Source organism: Somniosus microcephalus, chromosome 3, assembly GCF_052327205.1.
Source record: "Somniosus microcephalus isolate GS21.2 chromosome 3, FLI_Smic_1.0, whole genome shotgun sequence".
Lineage (NCBI taxonomy): Eukaryota > Metazoa > Chordata > Chondrichthyes > Squaliformes > Somniosidae > Somniosus > Somniosus microcephalus.
Genome location: NC_140989.1, coordinates 224,947,830 through 224,969,079, shown reverse-complemented (window position 1 = coordinate 224,969,079; position 21,250 = coordinate 224,947,830). Strand labels below are relative to the sequence as shown.

The 21,250-nt window shown below is 43.5% G+C and overlaps 1 protein-coding gene and 1 long non-coding RNA gene across 4 annotated transcripts in view; one reads left to right on the top strand and one right to left on the bottom strand.

Annotated features, from left to right (window-relative positions):
- Positions 1-4: 4 nt before the first annotated feature.
- On the top strand, positions 5-19,631 carry LOC147121735 (uncharacterized). Of its 3 annotated transcripts, none has more exons than XR_015077605.1 (3): positions 5-90; positions 12,765-12,867; positions 19,319-19,631. It is a non-coding gene; the product is annotated as an uncharacterized LOC147121735 (long non-coding RNA). The 3 variants fall into 3 exon arrangements; XR_015077604.1 differs by having other exon boundaries at positions 9-125; XR_015077606.1 differs by lacking the exon at positions 5-90 and adding an exon at positions 10,564-10,777.
- Positions 3,846-21,250, bottom strand: part of dars2 (aspartyl-tRNA synthetase 2, mitochondrial) — a 67,020-nt gene continuing 49,615 nt past the window's right edge. Inside the window, exons 12-17 of the mRNA XM_085982197.1 lie at positions 20,295-20,357; positions 12,520-12,672; positions 10,352-10,570; positions 9,645-9,755; positions 6,676-6,751; positions 3,846-5,906 (exon numbers count right to left, since the gene is read on the bottom strand). Coding sequence (XP_085838323.1) covers positions 5,716-5,906; positions 6,676-6,751; positions 9,645-9,755; positions 10,352-10,570; positions 12,520-12,672; positions 20,295-20,357 — 813 coding nt within the window. The 3' untranslated portion in view covers positions 3,846-5,715. The remainder of the gene's footprint in view (positions 5,907-6,675; positions 6,752-9,644; positions 9,756-10,351; positions 10,571-12,519; positions 12,673-20,294; positions 20,358-21,250) is intronic.

The following is a 21,250-nucleotide window of genomic DNA, read 5'->3' as shown; positions in this document are numbered from 1 at the left end:
TATTTATAGTCCCTATCACGGCCCCCCCGGGCGGGAGATCCGGCCGTTGGTGAAGACACCGCCGCCATCTTGGTAAAGGAGACTCGAGAGGTTGTTAATTAATGCTCCTGATTTATCCTGAGAAAGTTAGTGCTCACAGTTTTGTGCTTATTACCTCATTTTGCTCCAGGAAAGTTGGTTTTATTTCTGCCAGTTGATGAAATTCAGCTCGCCTCTGAGTCAGAAGGTTGTGGGTTCCACTCCCACTCCAGCACAAAAATCTAGGCTGACACTCCAGTGCAGTACTGAGGGAGTGCTGCACTGTCGCAGGTGCCGTCTTTCGGATGAGACGTTAAACCAAGGCCCCTCTGCTCTCTCGGGGAGGACATAAACGATTTTGAAGAAGAGCAGGGGAGTTCCCAGTGTCCTGGCCAATATTTATCCCTCAACCAACATCACTAAAGCGATTGCCTGGTCATTATCACATTGCTGTTTTGGGAGCTTGCTGTGTGCAAATTGGCTGCCATGTTTCCTACATTACAACAGTGACTACACTTCACAAAAAGTACTTCATTGGTTGTAAAGCGCTTTGGGATGTCCGGTGGTCGTGAACGGCACTATATAAATGCAAGTCCTTCTTCTTCTACCCTTGAGGAAAAAATTGAAGCCTTGCAAGATCGTGTGTAATTTGAAGCCAGAAGCTTTTAGTGCACATATTTGAAGGCTATCTCTTGTCAAAGAACCTGTGGTAATGAAAAAGCTCCAATATTAATACTTATGTTGGGGGAAACTACTTTGGTCAGATATACAGCAGCATTGGTAAAAACTTGGGAGCAGGTTGCCCATTCTGTTCGGTAGTGCAAGGCACAAGTTGACCAAAGGAGGAAAAAATAAGTGAAGTGCTATCTGTAACAAGTTTGAATATGGCCATACTGACATTTGATGGATTGAATAATTAGGGGAGGCAATTGTTATATTTGTGAACGAGGATATTCAGAGGTGCTTATTCCAACTGAATATTTTGGGGGTGGGGTGGTTTTGTCTTGATTTGCCTCAGCTTTCATACTGTACTGAGTAATTGTTTTGATTTTTTTTGGACCTTTGGACTGAAACTATTTATGGTTACCATGTTCTATTTCCTCTGGTGGGGAAAACCAGAACAAGAGGGCGTCATCTCAAAGCTAAAGCTAGGCCATTTAGAAGTGAAATTAGGAAGCAGTTTTTCCACACAAAGGGTAATGGAAATCTGCAACTTGTTCCCCAAAAGGCTGTGGATGCTGGGATAACTGAAACTTTCAAGACCGAGATCGGTAGATTTTTGTTGGGTAAGGGTGTCAAGGGATATGGAACAAAGGCAGGTAAATGGAGTTGAGGTACAGATCAGCTCCAACTGAATGACTCAAGGGGCTGAATGACCAACTCCTGTAGGTGGAGGTACATGTTCCTTCCATGTCCTTAGGAAATCGCAAAGCACTTCATAGCCAATAGATTTATTTTGATGTGTATTTACTGTTGCTCTGTATGGAAATGTGCCATTCAGTTTGCACACAGCAAGGTCCCATAAACAGCAAATTGAATGAATGACCAGATACAGGAAACTTTCGTTTATCCGGAGGTTAAATGTCTGGAAAGCTCTGTCTACCGACAAAATTCAGGAGTCGGTTCAGATAATTGTTTTTCTTTTCGTTGCTTCTTTTCTCCAGTCCTGGCTCTGCAAGCGTCTCTGTAGCTAAGCAACAGCTTCAGCTAGACGCTTGCGCCGACTGTTTTGAAGCTGTTGCTAAGCAACAGGGTTTGTTGCTTCACACGGAGCTCTGAGCTCCGTATGTTTTAACATTAGCGCTGGTTTCTCCGGCAGTTTTGATCTAACGGCACCAGCTCGGTCCCGTTGGTGCCGGATACCAGAAAGTTTCCTGTAATTTGTTTTTGTGGTGTCACTTGAAGAGTGAATGTTAATGAGACATTCTTCTTCATAGTGTGCCATGGGATCCTTTATGGCGAACTGAACAGGTAGTCAGGCCTTTGGCTTAACTTCTGACAGTGCAACACTCCTTCAGCACTACACTGAAGTGTCAACCTATTATGTGCTCAAGTCACTGGAGTGGGACTTGAACTTAATCAATGCTGCCACAAGATGCAGAAGGAGAGGAAGGGGTGATTTAAATTAAGAATTTTAGTATCCAGTTCACATTTTAGAAAACATTTAGACAACCTATTGAAAATATGAATTGTCTGATCCAAAAATCAGATTGGCCAGCACCCCATCTCTTACCAGAGTGCAAGTCCCTGGTTTTGATTTAAACATTTGCTCTAATTTGACTCAGAATAATACTATTCCCTTTAAATCTCCTGAAATTGCTCATGAAATCACTTGGCCCAGATCACTAGGGTTGAAAGCTATGGATGATGGAAATGTGGCAATTTTTTGAGTTAAATAGAGGGAGGCCAACTGAAAACCTATTTAAATTTTATGAAGTCAATATTTTTGCAGTCTACAGTTCACTCCAAAAGCAGGAGCTTGTAATAGAACTATGTATTTATTTTGAAAAAATGTGACATAAATTAAAGTGTATAAGATGGCAAAACTTCCTTGGTAAATTGGAAAATCTTCCGCAAGCTCAACTTCCAGGGGCAATATTTTGAAAGTTTGCAGTACTCTATTTGTTTAAATGAGTACACAACTTGCCTCACTCCTTTTAAGCATAATTCCCATTCCAAACATTTTTTCTTTAACTACTCCAAAGAAAGTTTTATTGCTCTTCTGATCAAGGGCTTTTGCTTTCCTGTGCTTGAAATAGGGACCCTACAATATCGATAGCTGTTTGTTACTGCCTAACCTTTTGCGCTACAGGTTATGATTTATGGGCAATTGCTATTCTAAGGAAGCCCATGAGTTCTGTTATCACAAGGAAAGAGTTCTCAAAACATGTTTGCTGCCACTATGCTCTGGGGTATCTTGTTTTAATATGTATTTTTTCTGGATGATGCACAGAAATGGATTGCACACTGGCGAGGGTTGGTTCACCTGTGACTGCTGAGGGCTTCTTTAAGGGAGGGGGAGATTTACCTTCTGGTCAGTGGGCTATCTTTTGTGAGTTCTTTGGAGGAGAGTAGTTTGTGGATTCTTCAGAGAGGAGCTTGTGGGGAGAGAAAAGAGATTTAATTGTTTCACTAGTTACCGGTGATTGCTGTCCTCTTGAGTTACATAATAAAATGGCAAAGAGGAATTATATTATATTTTTGAATATGCTCTGGGTTGTCCTGATCATTTGTCACTTTTTCTAGGTCATTTTTAATGTTATGTAAGATGGCTCAATTACACTTATTTAAAAGTGAAATGCTCTGCTTTTTAACTGGAAGAAGACATGATAAAAATGAAACTTGTTTGTTTATGATGTTCTTGTAATGCTACATTTGAGGGGGGGGTGATGAGACTGAGTTAATTTTTAAGTTCAGGCATATAGTATAAGAAATGTAGCAACATGGATAGAACATTAGTTGCTGGACAGGAAACAAACAAAGAGTTGGGCTAACTGGCCGTTGCTCAGATTAGAGAAAGGTTCGAAGTAATGTAGCCCAAGAATGCATCTATCCATATGCTGACAACACAAAATTTGGCAAATAGTGGTGAGGACTGCAGAAGATAGAGGCAGATAGGTTGAAGATGCAATTTAATAGGGGCTCTTAGTTCCGAATGTGGAGGCACTGAGCAGGGTAGGTGAGCAGCAGATTGATTGTACATGCTTCAGAAAATTAGCTCCATCCTAGCTGCAGTTTGAATGTGATCCATGTTGTCTTTAGACAGTGTCTGTTATTGGTTTGTAGAGTGTCATTTACTGTTTATTTTATTTGATGCAAAAATATGACAAGATAAAAAAAAATCAATTTTATTTTGACAGTACAATTTGGCATTACATAGTACAGGAAACTTTGTGATATCCGGCACCGACGGGACCGAGCTGTTGCCGTCCCATCAAAACTGCCGGACAAACCAGCGCTAACGTTAAAACATACGGAAGCTTTTGAGCTCCGTATCTAGCAACAAACCCTGTTACAGCTTCTAAACAGTCGGTCGTAGCTTGCAAGCATCTCTGTAGCTGAGCAACAGCTTTAGCTAGACCTTGCAGAGCCTGACTGGTGAAAAAAAAGCAACGAAAAGAAAAAAAACTTACTGAACCGACTCCTGAATTTTGCCAGTGGCTCGCGCATTCCGGACAGTTAACCTCCGGATAAACCAAAGTTTCCTGTAGTGCATTATCTTTATAGTCTGACCAGCTTATCAGACAGGGGGTAATGAAAACAGATTCATTTCACATTTATCACTCATGATCTGTTTAAACTATTAACTTCCCCATAACATGTGTTCCTGTTTTATCAGTGCTGAGGTCCTTTTTTACATAAGGGAACATTATCTCTTTTGCATGGATGTTCCTGCACCGTGTTCCATCCCTAGCTGAGAGGGCAAGTAAGCAACCTATTCCTTAGTTCCCACTCTGAAACCAGACACCAGTAACTGTGCAGGAAGCGCCGAGTACCTCTTATGTTAACAAAATTTGGTTGTGATACTGTTAATACATTTCTGTGCCATGGAAAGCTTTTATTTCACTGTATAAATGTAACATATAAAAACGCTGCAAACTAAAGGCTTGTGCCAACAAGGAGAGGCCAGTGCTTTCCCATCTTCTCAGAGAGTAAAGTTTTATTTTCTCACAGTACGATTAACCTAGATTCTGGTGGTATTAAGGACTGACTCCTTGCATTTCTAAAAACTGTGGTCATAGCAGAAGGAAGGTAAAATTCTGTATAATTACCAACAGGGTTTGAAGCCCCCTGGGGCTTGTCTGATCTGAATTTTTGACAGATTTCCTAAATTGACTACAGCTCTCTTTTTTGCTTCTCTCAGTAGGTGGATCATCCTAAGTATAACAAACAGTAAATCTGAATCTGTCTTAACTAAGTAATTTAGTTCAGGGATCTAGATGTAACTTGATTACCATGATAGATTACTAGGGTGAGTTACTATTTTGATAAAACTCCTGAACTGTACCAAATCTGCCTAATACAGTCAAGCAGTACAATTGCAGTTTGTTTGACTCAAATTCTGTGCCGGTGAAGGAACTGAACATCTCAGGGTGTAGCAAGTACAGGAATTAGATATGCTATAATAATTGAACAAATATTGCTATTATTGCCACAGTGAGTTAGAAAGAAATGCAGAGGAGGAATAATTTTAAAACCACCTGATGGCTCCCTCTCACTCAATAAGTAGACTGAACACAACACACTGATGCCAGCTTGCAGACGGAGTCTCCTGGCTGAAAACAGGGCAACTATTTTCAGACAGTGAAACAAAGAAAGTGATTTACCAATGTCCTCCTGACCTGCATGTGGTATCGGTTCAGCTCTTCAGGAGGACCAAAGTAGTCTGGTATATTATGAGGCAAAAACCCCTTACCCTGACAGTAGTCACCCTTTTTAAAAAAAACTGTTTTTTAGTTATTTAATTCTCTTTAAATTACCATTAATTTGAAACATTATTCGGAGGCTGCGATTTGATAAATGTACACACTAAGCAACGGAGTGGCTGTGGACAACACCACTGCAGAGAGCTGCTCCAGACCTAGCAGCCCCCAGTGATTTTGTAGGTCACAAGCACAGAAATAGTACAAACTAATATGGTTCAAATCCCAGTTTGGTCTCCAGTGCTTTTTTGCATCCAAGTGTCACTACAGTAACTCATGATTTAGTGGTGTCCTCATGGACTTCCACTGGCCAGTTGACCTGAATGTGATACGGGCTCAGCTCTTCAGGACTCACATAGTCTGGTGCATTGCTCATTAGATCACGCCCTCTGAAGGATTTAGGAAAGGCAATGACATCCCTGATACTCGATGCTCCAACTGTAAGAGCTATCAGTCTGTCCAGACCTAAAATGAAACAGATTAGACAATGAAACAGTATGATCTAGCATCCAGAATTGACAATAAGCACCACAAAAAGTGGCATTGGATTTAACAAACAAAATGAGAAGCCTCTGCCCTAAGTCACAGCTGCTAGACACTAATGCAATGGCCAGCCCATGAGGAAAAAAAAAAGCAGGATTTTATGCTATAATATATAGTGCCTGCTCTATTTCAGTATTTCATGTTAGCATGGAAGAGGAGCGAGCCTAGTGTAGTGGTTATGTTACTGGACTAATAATCTAGAGAACGTGAGTTCATATCCAACCATGGAAGTTTGAGAATTTGAATTCAGTTTTTTAAAATCTGGAAATTAAAAGCTGGTACAGTATCAGTAAAAGTGACCATGAAGCTTCCGGATTGTCGTAAAAGTCCAACTGGTTCACTAATATCCTTCAGGGAAGGAATCTTAACATCCTTACCTGGTCTGGCTTATACATGACTCCAGTCCCATACCAATATGGTTGACTCTGAAGTGGCCTAATATTAAACTTGCTCACTTGCTCAGAGCAAATAGCGATGGCCTTGCCAGCAACGTCCACATTCTGAGAATGAATGAAAAGTCAGCCTTTCTCGCTCCCATTATCCCTCAGACACAAGGTGTCCTCAACTGCAAGGTGTAACTGTATGGCATGATAGACCATCAACAAACTAAGTCTTGGTTTATTCTAATCTCAGGCTCCTACTGTGCTAGATTGTAGAGAAGAGTGACACAAAAACTTAATTTGGAACTCACCCAATGCAATCCCACCGTGGGGTGGTGCTCCTGAATCTAGTGCCTCGAGTAGATGTGATAACAACCCACTGTCTTCCTGTGACATACAAACAAGTAAATAAATAAATAGATATAGACAAATAGGGATATTTCTTTTTAATTCAGATCAATTCAACTGAAACTCTTGCATGATCTGCAGAGTGACCCACTGGAAGGTAATGCTAAGTCTGCAAAGTGATACAATACTTTTTTCCAACTAGGGTTGGAGGTATTCTGGAGGTTTGAGGACCTGGCATGAGATCATGTGACACTTGCCCGCAGTTTGCAAATGTTACTGCATTTACCTCCAAAGTTGGGTTCCGAGTATCTTCGCTTACGGTTTCACCAGCAGCTGTCGTGTGAAAGTTCTGAGAACCAGGAGGCCACATACAAGGAGGTGAAGAAAGTACACAGGTGCACATTTATGGGCTAATAAATGAAAGTCAGCACGGATTTGTTAAAGGCAAATCGTATTTGACTAACTTGATTGAGTCCTTTGATGAAGTAACGGAGAGGGTTGATGAGGGTAATGCAGTTGATGTTGTGTATATGGACCTTCAAAAGCCGTTTGACAAAGTACCACACTTGTTAGCAAAATGAAAGCCCATGGGATTAATAGGACAATGGATACAAAATTGGCTAAGGAACAGAAACCAGAGTGTAGTGGTGAACGGTTGTTTTTCAGACGGGAGGGAAGTGTGCAGTACCCCAGGGGTCAGTATTAGGACCACTGTTCTTTTTGATAAATATATTAATGACCTGGACTTGGGTATACAGAGCATTATTTCAAGTTTGCAGATGAAATGAAACTCAAAAATGTAGTAAACAATATGCAGAACAGTAACAGACTTCAGGAGGACATAAACAGACTGGTAACGTGAGCAGACACGTGGCAGATGAAATTTAACAGAGAAGTATGAAATGATACATTATAAAACACTGGTTAGGTTCAGCTGGAGGACTGTTCAATTCTGGGCACCACACTTCAGGAAGGATGTCAAGGCCTTGGAGAGGGTACAGAAGAGATTTACTAGACGTGAAGCGGTACCGGGGTGAGGGACTCCAGTTCTGTGGAGAGACTGGAGAAGCTGGGGTTGTTCTCCTAAGGGGTGTTCAAAAATCATGAACGGTTTTGATAGAGTAAATAAGGAGAAACTGTTCCGAGTGGCAGAAGGATCGGTAACCAGAGGACATAGATTAAAGTGATTGGCAAAAGAACCAGAGGCGACATGAGGGAACAGTTTGTTACACAGCGAGTTGTAATGATCTGGAATGCACTGCCTGAAAGGGTGGTGTTCATAGAGTCATAACGGCACAGAAGGAGGCCATTTGGCCCATCGAGTCTGTGCCAGCTCTCTGCAGAGCAATCCAGTCAGTCCCATTCCCCCGCTCTATCCCTGTAGCCCTGCAAGTTTATTTCCCTCAAGTGCCTATCCAGTCTCCCTTTGAAAACATTGAGTGTGTCCGCTTCCACCACTTCCGTCGGCAGCGAGTTCCAGGTCCTCACCACTCGCTGCGTAAAAAAGTTTTTCCTCACGTTCCCCCCTGTATCTCTTGCCCAAAACCTTAAATCTGTGTTCCCTAGTCCTTGTACCATCAACTAGTGGGAACAGCCTTTCCCCGTCTAGCCTATCCAAACCCGTCATAATCTTGTACACCTCTATCAAATCACCCCTCAACCTCCTTTGCTCTAATGAAAACAAATCCAGCTTCTCCAACTTTTCCCTGTAGCTAAGATTCCCCCATTCCCAGAACCATTCTGGTAAATCTCCTCTGCACCCTCTCAAGGGCCTTCACATCCTTCCTAAAGTCTGGTGACCAGAACTGGACACAATACTCCAGTTTTGGCCTAACCAGCACTTTATAAAGGTTCAGCATATGTTCTCGACTTTTGTACTCACTACCTCTATTTATGAAACCCAAGATCCCATATGCTTTGCTAACCACTGTCTCAATATGTCCTGCCACCTTCAGGGACCTATGCACATTAACTCCCAGGTCCCTCTGTCTCTACACACCCTTTAAAACCGTGCCATTAAGTGTATATTGCCTCTCCCTGTTCCTTCTGCCAAAATGCATCAATAATAACTTTCAAAAGAGAATTGGATAGATACTTGAAGGGAAAAAATTTACAGGACTGGGGAAAGAGCAGGGGAGTGGGACTAATTGGACTGCTCTACCAAAGAGCCGGCACAGGCCTGATGGTCCGAATGGCTTCCTTTTGTGCTGTACCATTCTATGATTCTATAAACCACAGGTGTCAACTGCAAATGCTAAGTGTAAGCTCTACATTTTCGCAGGTTGCAAGTGGCAGTGTTTGGGAGATTAACATTCCATTTCTGGTCTCCCAGCCAAAGTGGGAGCTTGAAAACCTGACCTTGGGATAGAGGGAGGGACTATCAGCCAGGGATCCTGCTCCTGATCAGTAACTGGAGTTCTCACTTCTAACCCCATTTTTCCAAGAACCTTTTATATTCCTCTTCAAATATTTATCCCATTCCCTTTTAAATTATGTTTTAGTCTCTACCTCAATAGCCACTTGTGGTGAAACATGCATGGCAGGTATAATAGCCCTCCGTTCAAGAACCACCTTCTTTCTCCCTTGTTTTGGTTTCCGGATGCCACCTTTACCCACCAGAAATTATCTCATTACCCCAATATTTTCAAGCTGACATGAAGCCCCCCCCCCCCCCTCCTCCATCACCGGGTATGTGGGTCTCAGTAGCGGGCAAGTTCTACTTTTCTCCCACGTTGCTAACAGTAGTGCCCGGGAGATTCATCTTCCATTTCCGGAGACTCTGGGAGGAATGGCAACCCCATTTTCAACCCCCATACTGTTCCTGTTTCAGGCTGAAGAGTCCATCTGTATAATTGCTGATCCTTCCTGCGCTGTGAAGCATATTCTTACGTAACTTCACTGAGATGTAAGCAATATAAGTTGTGCTATATACCTTTAGTATCTTCTCCAGTACATAATGCTGCAATTCCATGTTATGTATTCGAATGGAGCCTCCTCCTATTTCATTGCCATTCAACACCAGGTCATAATGTTGACTCTTCACCTACAGAAAACAGAATCTGGTAATACTAGACAGTGATAGACTCACAGAAGTCCAAACAAGACAAAACCAAGTTATATCAATCATCAGGCGCACCACTGGAACATTTCTCACTGGTGCACCAACATCCTAGCCACATCACGAAGTTTGCACAGGAGTAAATCTGTCAAAGCAGCATTCATTCCTCTAGCTGAGGATTTTCTACAGTCTCAATCTTGCAGGCTGACAGAATCTCTTTGATGAGAAGGCACCTATTCTCAGGCTCTGCTGAGCCAATCACGATGAGATGTGAGAGATTTATCCTCCAATGATCATTTCCTCCAATTATCATTTCCTCAACGAGCGGTGGGGGCTTTGACTTCTTCTCACACTGTCACAGCCAAAATCACCAACTTACCCCTTGGGGAATCAGGCCTATCACTCTGTGACACAGGACACTGGTCCACCACTGAAACTACATTCATTTTGCAAATGCACTGTGCAATTATTTAAGAAGTTGTCTGTTAAAAGATTAACTGAAAAATATCAGTTGTGTTTGGTGAGGATTTACCAGTTAACTGGAACAATCTGTCTTTGCATATTATATATAGTTGCCATACCTTGCCAGGCTCTGTGTAGATGAGATGGGCATCATCTGGGTGGGGAGCTGTGAAGGGGTGATGAGCAGATTCATACTCTTCGGGGCTGTCTTCTTTTGGTAGAAACAGTGGGAAGTCAACGACCCAGAGGAAATTGAATATACCTGGATCTCGGAGAGCAACACCCCTGGATTCCAGAATATCTGCACACTCCAGCCGCAACTTCCCTAATGCAACGTTCTTTGAGGGGGAAAAAAAACACGTGTTAAGAAAGTGTGTCACTTTAGATCAATCGCTGCACAAGATATGGAGGCACAAAAGAAAACCAGTTGGTCTAAAAGCAGGCTGATCATACCAACAGCAGAGGCGGGAAGCAGATACCTCAAAAGCTGTTCCACCAACAGGAATATCATCGGGGGAAAAAAGCTTCTTCCAAATATCTATCCTGTGAGTTATCGCCTCCAGTTTATTTCTAAGTGCTGCCAAAATCAGTAGCCTCTTCAGTGAGCTAATAATGTGACATCTTGGTTTACTGTGGAACAGTATAATGTAGGGTTGCATCTGTAACTTCCCACCTGCTCAGTACCTCACCTGTGCCAACACAGCATGAGAGATACCAAGTCATCCTGGGTTGTTCTCTTCTTCCAGCTCCTAGAGCCCGGTTACAGATCAAGCAGGTCACTTGTTTGGTCTCTTAGGCAGAGAATAGCACAGGCATGAAGGTTCTTAAAGAAGCAACAAGAAACCCCAACAAAATATGAACTTTTTAAGCTTGTTTTAACTTTACCTATAGCTCCACTCAGGTAAATGAGAAACTATCAGTCTCAGTTTTGCACACACACAACCCCACTAAAAGAGTAGTGTGTGGTACTACTACTTAAAATCATAGAACTTACAGCACAGAAGGAGACCATTGGGCCCATCGTGCCTGTGCTGGCTCTTTGAAAGAGCAGTCGTGCTTAGTCCCACCCCCCGCCCCTTTTTGTCCGTAATCCTGTAAGTTCCTCATCCTCCAGTACCTGTCCAACTCCCTTTTAAAATTATTTATAGTATCAGCTTCCACCACCATTTCAGGTAGAGCTTTCCAGATCCCAACAACTCAATGAAAAATTTCTCCTCATCGTCCCTCTAGATCTTTTGCCAATTATTTTAATTCTATGACCTCTGTATTGACCCACTCACTAGAAGGAATAGTTTTTCTGTATCTCCTCTATCAAAACCTCTATCAGGTCACCTCTTAACCTTCTCTGTTCCAAGGAGAACAGTCCTAACTTTTCCAACCTCTCCTCATAACTGAAGTCCCTCATTCTTGGTAACATCCTGGTAAACCTCCTCTGTACTCTTTCTAAGGCCTTTACATCTTTCCTGAAGTGTGGTGCCCAGAATTGTCCACAACACTCCAGCTGAGGCCTAACCAGTGATTTATAAAGTTCTAGCATGATCTCTTTGTTTTTAGATTCTATGCCTCTATTTATAAACCCAAGTAAGCCATATGCTTTTTTAACCACCTTATCAACTTACCCTGTCACCTTTAAGTATTTGTGTATATGGACACCAAGGTCTCTTTGCTCATCTACACTTTTCAAACTGTGCCATTTATAGTTCACTGTCTTTCCATATTAGTCCTCTCAAAGTGCATCACTTCACACTTCTCTGCATTGAACTCCATCTGCCATGTTTCTGCCCATTTCACCATCCTGTCTATGTCATCCTGAAGCCTACAACTATCCTCATCATCCACTACGTTGCCAAGTTTTGTATCATCTACAAATTTTACAATGCTGCTCCTGGCACCCGAGTCTAGGTCGTTTATAAAAATGGAACCAAAGCTAATCCTTGGGGAAGCCCCACTGCAAACCACCTCCCAACCTGAAAAAACATCCATCCAGCCCTTTGCTTCCTGTCACCAAGTCAATTCCGTATCCATACTGCCACTTCCCCCTTAATTAATAAGCCTCCTGTGTGGCACTTTGTTGAATGCCTTCCGAAAGTCCATATATACAACATCTACTGCACTACCTTGAACAACCTTTTCTGTTATCTCAAAGAATTCAATCAAGTTAGTCAGACATGATTTGCCATTAACAAATCTATGCTGGCTCTCCTTCATTAACCCATGTCTTTCCAAATGAAAGATTATTTTGTCGCCGATAATGGTTTCCAATAACTTATATAACTAAAATACTTACTGCTTTTGTCCGATCTCCCGCTGTGAGAATCAGCACATCACCTTTTTGGAGATTGGTTGCATGACACAGTTGTGATTTCTCCACATTTGTAAGGATTTTGGCAAGTGCAGATTTCCATGTACCATCGGGTTGCAGCCCAACGAATGTCAAGTCCTTTTGGCAGAGAAAATCACAAGTGACAGTGAGGAACACCTTCAATTTCTATGGCAGTTTACTGATTTTTCTCCCTGCTTTTCTCCCTTTAGGTTTCTCTATACCAGCACCATACTACCCCGGCTGAGAGGAATGGGCCAGCACACCCCCAGGCCTCTGCACTGTGAATGATATCCTGGAAGGGTAGCAAAACAGGTGACTCACTAAACCTATAGAGAAGCACTTGGCTTTGGTGCAATAACACTGGAGCCAAAGTTGGGAACCATGTAGGGAACAGCAGCAACAAACTCACATTCAATCACTCCATGCTGCAGTGTGCTGGAGCTGCACTATGTAAAAATTCAAAACAAATCTTCAGGTCTGTTGTGTCCGTCAGTAGTAAGACACAGACTGCAGGGGAACGGTACAACAGGTGTTTACTCAACGTGGCTCACTCTGGAACTGAACTGTACAGATTACTACTCAGTGCTATATACAGGTGTGGTTACTGCCGGTACTGCAGTATACATGAGCTGTAAAAAGTAGTTCCCCCCTTAAAGGTATATACATTACAATTCCTCCCCTCTTAGATTAACAGTACCATAACACTCATTTAACAATTAAATATCAAACTAATTACAATTAACACTTTTAACATACAACGTTAGCTGAAAATAGTCCATTTATATATTCAGTCTTTGGGGACGCTTCCTGATCCTTTCTGGATAGCGCCTTTCCCGAGTGTCTCGCTCTTGGTGCGGAGGCGATTCTGGCACCCTGTCGTCGGTTGGGTCATCAGCTTCCGATGCTACTGTTTCCTGGGGTAGATGCGACCTGTACGTCGGGTTCCTCACCAGGTACGTATGGGCGAGACATGGGGTTGACTTGTTCCTGTGAGTCTAGGATCTGGTCAGCATGGCGTCTCACGATGCTCTCCCCAACGTCCACTGTGTACATTAGGGGGCCCTGCCGTGTGCATATCGTTCCTGGCTGCCATGTTTCTGTTCGGTAGTCGCGGGTCAAGACTGGTTGCCCTACATTGAAGCTCCTTGTTGGCTTCTCATGGATGTGCTGGAATTGCTTACTCTCAACATCTCTTCGTACGTTTGGTCTGAGCAAATCCAGGCGAGATCTTAACCTTCGGTTAAAGAACATCATGGCCGGGGCCTGGTTGGTGACTGCATGTGTCGCATTCCGGTAGGCGAACAGGAAATTGTCCACCTTATGCTGCAGCGGAATGTTGTCATTGTACATAGCCTTTATTGCCTTCTTAAAGGTTTGTACGAACCTCTCAGCCAATCCATTTGTGGCTGGATGATACGGGGCGGATGTGTAAAGCTTTACCCCATTCTTCTTCATAAACCTCCGGAGCTCTTCGGACACAAACTGTGGTCCGTTATCAGAGCAAATCTGTTCTGGCATGCCATTCCTGGCAAAAATGGTCCGTAGGACTGCAATAGTTTTCTCCGTGGTGGTGGAGGACATTTTGATGACCTCAGGCCATTTCGAGTGCGCATCCACGGCTATTAAAAAGATTGAGTCCATGAATGGACCAGCAAAATCAATATGCAACTGTTGCCATGGAGATGAGGGCCATTCCCATGGGTGTAGAGGGGCATGTGGTGGTGCAGTTTGGACTTTCTGGCATCCTGAGCAGCTCTTGGTCAGGTCCTCGATTTGTTTATCGATTCCCGGCCACCACACAAGCCCTGGCAAGGCTTTTCATTTTTACCCCTCCCAGATGACCCTCATGAAGCTCATTGAGCACTCTATCCCTTAACTTGGGTGGAATTACCACTCGGGATCCACACATCAAGGTCCCCCGGCACACTGACAGCTGTTCTCTTCTTGTCGAGAATGCTGGCAACAGTGAGTCGCCATGTGCTGGCCATCCCTTCACCGTCAAATCATATACCCGAGACAGTGTCGGGTCATTTCGGGTCTCCTGTTCTATACGAGCGTTAGTTACTGGTAGGTATTCAACTATAGTCGAATGAAATATTTAGACAGGATCCACTGCTGGTGCTTCCTCCGCAGTAGGCAGTGGCAGGCGTGATAGCCCATCAGCATTTCCGTGCTGTTTCGTGCCCTTATATTCAATCTCATAGTGGTGCGCCCCTAGAAAGAGTGACCATCTTTGTAGTCGTTGCGCAGTCATCACCGGAACGCCCTTCTTCGGATTAAAAATGGAGACAAGAGGCTGGTGGTCAGCCAGCAAGGTGAATTTCTGCCCGTGCAGATAGTGATTGAACTTTTTCACTCCCCACACTAGGCTGAGGGCCTCCCTGTCAATCTGGGTGTAGTTACGCTCGGCTGAGGTTAGTGATCGTGACGCAAAGGCTGTTGGCCTCTCTGAGCCGTCCGAGAATTTGTGCGACAGCACCGCTCCAATGCCGTAGGGTGACGCATCACACGCCAACCGAATTGGTAGTGCTGGGTTGAAATGGGCCAATACCTCTTTCGATATGATTAGTGTTTTGCTCTTCTGGAAAGCTCGTTTACATTCGTCACTCCACTTCCATGGCACCCCAGTTTGCAGTAGGGTGTTCAGTGAGTGTAGTATTGTAGACAAATTTGGCAAGAACTTATGGTAGTAGTTTACCAGCCCGAGGAACGACCTCAGTTGTGACACGTTTTCCGGTGCTGGAGCCTTGACTACTGCCTCAATCTTTTCTGGGGACTTATGTAACCCCTCTTTATCGATAACGTGGCCACAATACGAGATGTTTTTTTAAAAACTCGCATTTGGGGCGGTTAGCTCGGAGTCCATATTCCTTCAATCTAGTGAGCACCTGCTCCAGGTTGGCGAGGTGATCACTGTCATTTTCGCCCGTGACCAGGATGTCGTCCAAATAACACTGGGTCCCTGGGATCCCTTGCAGGACTTGTTCCATTGCCCTTTGCCAAATAGCCGGAGCTGATGCTACCCCGAATACCAGCCGGTTGTATTGGTAGAGACCTTTATGGGTGTTGATTGTGAGGTATTTTTTTGATGCTTCTTCTACCTCCATTTGCAGATACGCCTGGGCCAGATCAATCTTAGTGAAGCGTTTCCCTCCAGATAGCGAGGCGAAAATATCTTCAATCCGCGGAAGTGGATATTGTACGGTGTGAAGGACTGGATTCACTGTTACCTTAAAGTCCCCACAGATGCGAACCTTCCTTGGTTCCCCAGGCGTGCTGCTCAACGACTTTTTCATCACAGGGACGATGGGTGTAGCCCACTCGCTCCAGTCTACCTTGGACAGTACTCCTGAACGTTCCAAACTCTCCAGCTCTGCTTCGACGGCTGGGCGGATCGCATAAGGTACCGGTCTGGCCTTAAAACATTTTGGGCTTGCGTTTTCTTCGATTTTAATTGTTGCTGTCATGCCTTTTAGTGTTCCGAGTCCTTGCTGGAACACTTCTTGCGCGTCAGTTAGGATCTTTGACAGTCGCCCAGGTGTGACGTCGTCATCCTTTTTGGCAGCCACAGTCAGTGCTTGTATGGAATGCCAATCCAGTTGTATTTTCCGGATCCATTCACGTCCCAGTAATGGTGGTCCTCCATCTTGCAATACATACAGGTCTAGTTTTGGTGTTTCCTTACCGTTATATATAACGGTCACCCTTATTTTTCCTTTGGGGTAGACTTTTTGCCCCGTGTACGTCTTCAAAATAATGTTTGTGTCTCTCAAGGGTATGTGTGAGAATAGCCGCTCGTAGTCCCGTCGGTTTATGACTGTTAGGGCTGATCCTGTGTCCAATTCCATTTTTACCTGGACTCCTGCTATCTTGAGAGTGACCCAAATGGTTCGGTGATCCTCCGTTTTGATCACATTATGTAGTTTCAGACAACTCAGCTCCCTGTTTTCGGAGTCGGTATCACTCTTTTGTTCGTCTGAACTATTCTCCGTCACCTTATGTACCTTCTTGTACTTTTCTTTTGGAGATTTCTTATTGCTGGTTTTCTTTCCCGACCTGCAGACTCGTGCTATGTGTCCTACTTTTCCACACTGTCTGCACACTTTGTCTTTGAACCAGCAATCATTGTGGTCATGTGTTGTTCTGCCGCAGCGATAGCACTTCTCTGTTCCATATGACATTTCGTTTGTGCCATATTCTTGCGGTCTCTGTTGTATCTCTGCAGCGCCCCGTGCTGCTGCTTCATATGATACTGCAATGCTGAAAGCCTTTTCCAGCGTAAGGTCCTTTTCAGCTAAAAGCCGTTTCTGGGTTCCTTCACTTTGAAGCCCACACACAAACTTGTCCCTTAATATATCTGCCAGTGCCGTTCCAAACTGGCAGTGTTTCGATAGTTTGCGCAGTTCTGTTAAATATTCAGCATTGCTTTCATCCTTATGCTGGTTCCGTTTGTGAAACTTGAATCTTTCTGCTATCAGCAGCGGTGTGGGGTTTAAATGTTCCTGTAGTATCGTCACTATGTCTCCAAAACTCTTTTCCACTGGCTTCGCTGGGGTTACTAGATTTCGTAATAAGCCATACGTCTTTGCACCCATTAAATTTAACAATACCGGCGCTTTCTTGTCATCTGACACCTCATTTGCCTTGCAGTATACCTCTATTCGTTTGACATATGTAGTCCAATCTTCGACTTCATTGTCAAATGCGGTGATACTGCCACTCTTCGGCATTTTGGGTGTGGTTTAAAATGGCATCTCCCGCGCTTTCCTTCCTCCCCCGCTGCTGCCAACGCCGCTTTCGGCGGTCCTCGTGGCAATGGCGGTGCCCTGTAGGTTTCGCGCGCTTCTCCTGCGCTGCTGCCAACGCCGCTCTCGGCGGTCCTCGTGGCAATGGCGGCGCCTCGCGGGTTTCTGCGCGTCTCTCTCCCTCTCCTCGACGCTGCTCGGCCCCTGAACACCGGCTGCGCCCTGTGCGCTCTGCCCTCTCTCTCCCCTGTCGACGCTGCTTGGCCCTTTGCTGTGCCGCTTGGTCGGGCTCTAGCCCGCCGCTGTCCGGGAAGGGTCTGCGCACTACCTGTTGCCAGCCCGTTTCGCTGGACCACCGCGACTGGAAAGCCAAACCTGGCTCTCAACAGCCTCCCCCGCAATTCTCGAGTCTCTGCTGGATGACTGGGCGGTTGCCCGTGGTCGACGCCCGTGTCTCTGGCCTTGACCTCCAATCTACTGGTCTCCAGGAACGAATCCCTGGGAGGTGATGCAGAGTTGCAGGTAGGATCGAATTTGTCTCGTCGCCAATGTTGTGTCCGAGAGTAATAAGACACAAGACTGCAGGGGAACGGTACAACAGGTGTTTACTCAACGTGGCTCACTCTGGAACTGAACTGTACAGATTACTACTCAGTGCTATATGCAGGTGTGGTTACTGCCGGTACTGCAGTATACATGAGCTGTAAAAAGTAGTTCCCCCCTTAAAAGGTATATACATTACAAGGTCCACCCAGGAAATCTATTCGTACTGTCACTGGGCTTGCTGCATGCTTCATGCCCCCTAATTGGTATCAATAAACTTTGATATCAATTCTTTTATGCTAAATCTAAAATCATTTATATAGATTTAAGAAAAAGCCTGTCCCAGCATAGATCAGTACCCTCAATCAGTTTGCCACAACTCTTGGCTTTCTGTCCCCTAGCCATTTGCTATCTGTGTGGTTACCTTCCCTTCTAATACCATGTGTTTCAATTTTCTCTTTGGTGGTACCTTATCAAACACTTGAAAATCCATATATATATACACACACAACTCAAACAATGTGTCATGTTCACAATGAAAATAGCTAAAGGAGCAGTCTGTAGGAGAAATGCCTAAGAATTGTCTTAAACAGGACCTCAAAATGGAGTCAGCAGTCATACTGAACAGTCAAAAGGAAAGGACTAATGCTAATTAAATCACGAAGGCTTATACATACAAAACATTATTTACCAGGGATAGAGAACAAGCCATCAAGACCACAGGACTGAAGACAACTTCATTAGGGGGGACATAAAATGTCCTGTGCAAAGACCTGAGAATAGGGAGTAAACAGGCATGTCTAAGTGCTGGTGCTTCATTGATTTGGAGGTCATCAAAAGTACCAGAAAGCCTGAATTCTTCTAACATATCACTCAGATTGGTCAATAGAATTGAAGAGGTTTCTCTGTAATTTAAGAATATATGATAGTATTTTTGATGCTAAACAGAGAAACATAAGAATAGGAGTAGGTCATTCAGTCCCTTGAGTTCCACCATTCAAATCAGATCCTAGCTGATATGTACCTCAACTCCATGCATGCGCCTTTGATCACATCCCTTGATACCCTGACCAGAAAAAAATCTATTGATCTCAGTCTTGACAATTTTAGTTGACCCAGCAACCACTGCCTTTCAGGGGAGAGACTCCCAGATTTCAACTACCCTTTGTATGAAAAAGTGCTTCCTAATTTCACTCCTAAATGGCCTAGCTCTAAGTTTAGCGAGTTCCTTTGTTATTTTAAACACCTCAATTAGATCACCCATTATCTTCTAAACTCAAGGAACTACAAACTACAGCTTGTACAGCTGAAGCATCACTTCCTCACCTTTGCATTCCAGCCCTAGCCTTTTTGATTACTTTTTGTACCTGCGCACTAGCTTTGTGACTTGTGTACATGGACACCCAAATCCCTTTGCTTCTCCATAGTATCTAGTCTCTCATCATTAAGAAAATATTCTGTTTTGTCTTTATCAGATCCAAAGTGGATGACCTCGCACATCCCCACATTGAACTCCATCTGCCACAATTTTGCTACATGTTCCTTTGACATCAGCATTTAAACATCCCCCACTGCATCACCACTGTCAGGAGGTCTGAGTCTGGCATCCTTTACTCTTCACTCTTGCTGTAATTGTGTCTGTTAATGCTGAATTACTGTGACAGAACTGAACTGCCTTTGTAACTTCTTATTTAGTCAGCAGACCCAATCTATTAATTATTTTAATACTCAGTGTTTAAGTGTTGCTAACTTTGATTCTGAGGTTAATAAACATTTGTTAGTTTGTGACTTTGTTGTCTGGTGTCTTCTTTGATAATTGGCAAGAAATAATTCACTCAGTGATCCTGATGGTAGTGTAAATGGTTAACTAAATTGTTGATGTAAGAGTGTCATACCAATCACCAGGAATTTCCATACACAGTGCTAATCTGTCCTCAGCTAAGGCATGATCTGCAATAATTTAGCCACTTCACTCTGAAAACTTGCTTCATTCTCAATGGACTGCCCCATCGATAATGTCATGAGTCGAGTCTGAGCCACATCCTTTGAATTCATTTTTTAAAATATTTTCCAGTCGAAGAGATTATTTCAACCAGAGAAGAGCAGATTTTATTGTGTAAAGTTTGGAGTTTGAACTCCCAATGTTACAATTTGAAGCAGCTGCTCAGACCAATTCCTGTGATACAACAGGCTGTGCTCTGGAACATGGCAACCACTTTGAAGCAGTCCAAGTGATCAGATTGGTTGGATTATAAAAGCATTAGTATTCTCATCACTTTCATCCCTGAATTTTAGTTGTTTGAGGACTAGCTGGTGTAAATACTGCTGTTCTTGAACTGGAAAATGGAAAGGGCTCCAGGTACCAGTGTAAATGTGCATATATAAACGCAAGTCTTTCAAGTCTTTCTTTCATTAGGCTTCATGTAAAAACAGTAGATATCACTGTCGTACTTGATTAAACTGGGCCTTTGCCAATCCGGTAAGGTTTGCTAAATCGTTCTTTTTCAAGTATTTCTGAAAGTAAAGAATGGAAGTATTAATGCAATTATACAAAAAAAAGGAAAATAAAAAAATTATACAAAAAAAGAAAGGATACAATTTGAGACTCATTTCTCTCTGATCCAAAGTCTGGGGCTCAATGACCAACTGCTGGGAGGAGTGTCAAAACAGTCAGTCTGAGGTGACTCTCCCTCAGATTTTCCCCCTCTCACTTTGGGGAAAGTACCTAGCTTTTGCTCGATACCTCTCTGATTGAATGGCTGAGACTGTAACACTCAGTGCGTGAAAACAAGAGTCATGAACTTGCATCCTCTGAGTCTACACTCTCCAAAGTGGTTAATTGAGGAACCCCACAACAAAACCAGTTGCGTATCCTGATTTAAAAAAAAACTATCCTTTTACAAGACTGCCAATGTGATTTATACTTCAATCCTTATTTCCATACAATGCATACAAAGAAATTATATTTTATAAAACTTAATTACACATATCGCACATGAACTGAAGTAATACTTTAATTTACTAAATCTGACCTTGCTATCCTCTGAATTTTTATTTCCCCCTCTCATTGTATCTCACTGCACCACTCCCAGATAAAAGCACTTTTTCCACTTGTTCTGAATGAGGTCACAGCAGGTGGGTGGCAGCACCATTGGCATTAGCCAGGTAGCAATGTAACTGGCTAGTAGGAGATGTGCGAGAGCATCCTGGGCAACTCATCATGAATTTTGCCTCCCTCTTTGAGGCCTCTGTACCGTGCCTTTATAATAGTACAACTGAGATGAGGCACTCAGCTTTGTGAGAAGTCACAGTGACAAAATAGTGCCGTACCAATCCACAGCACCAAATCATCAGCGCAACTAAAACAGGATCATTGTGCGAAACATGGCAGAGACTGGCTGGACCAA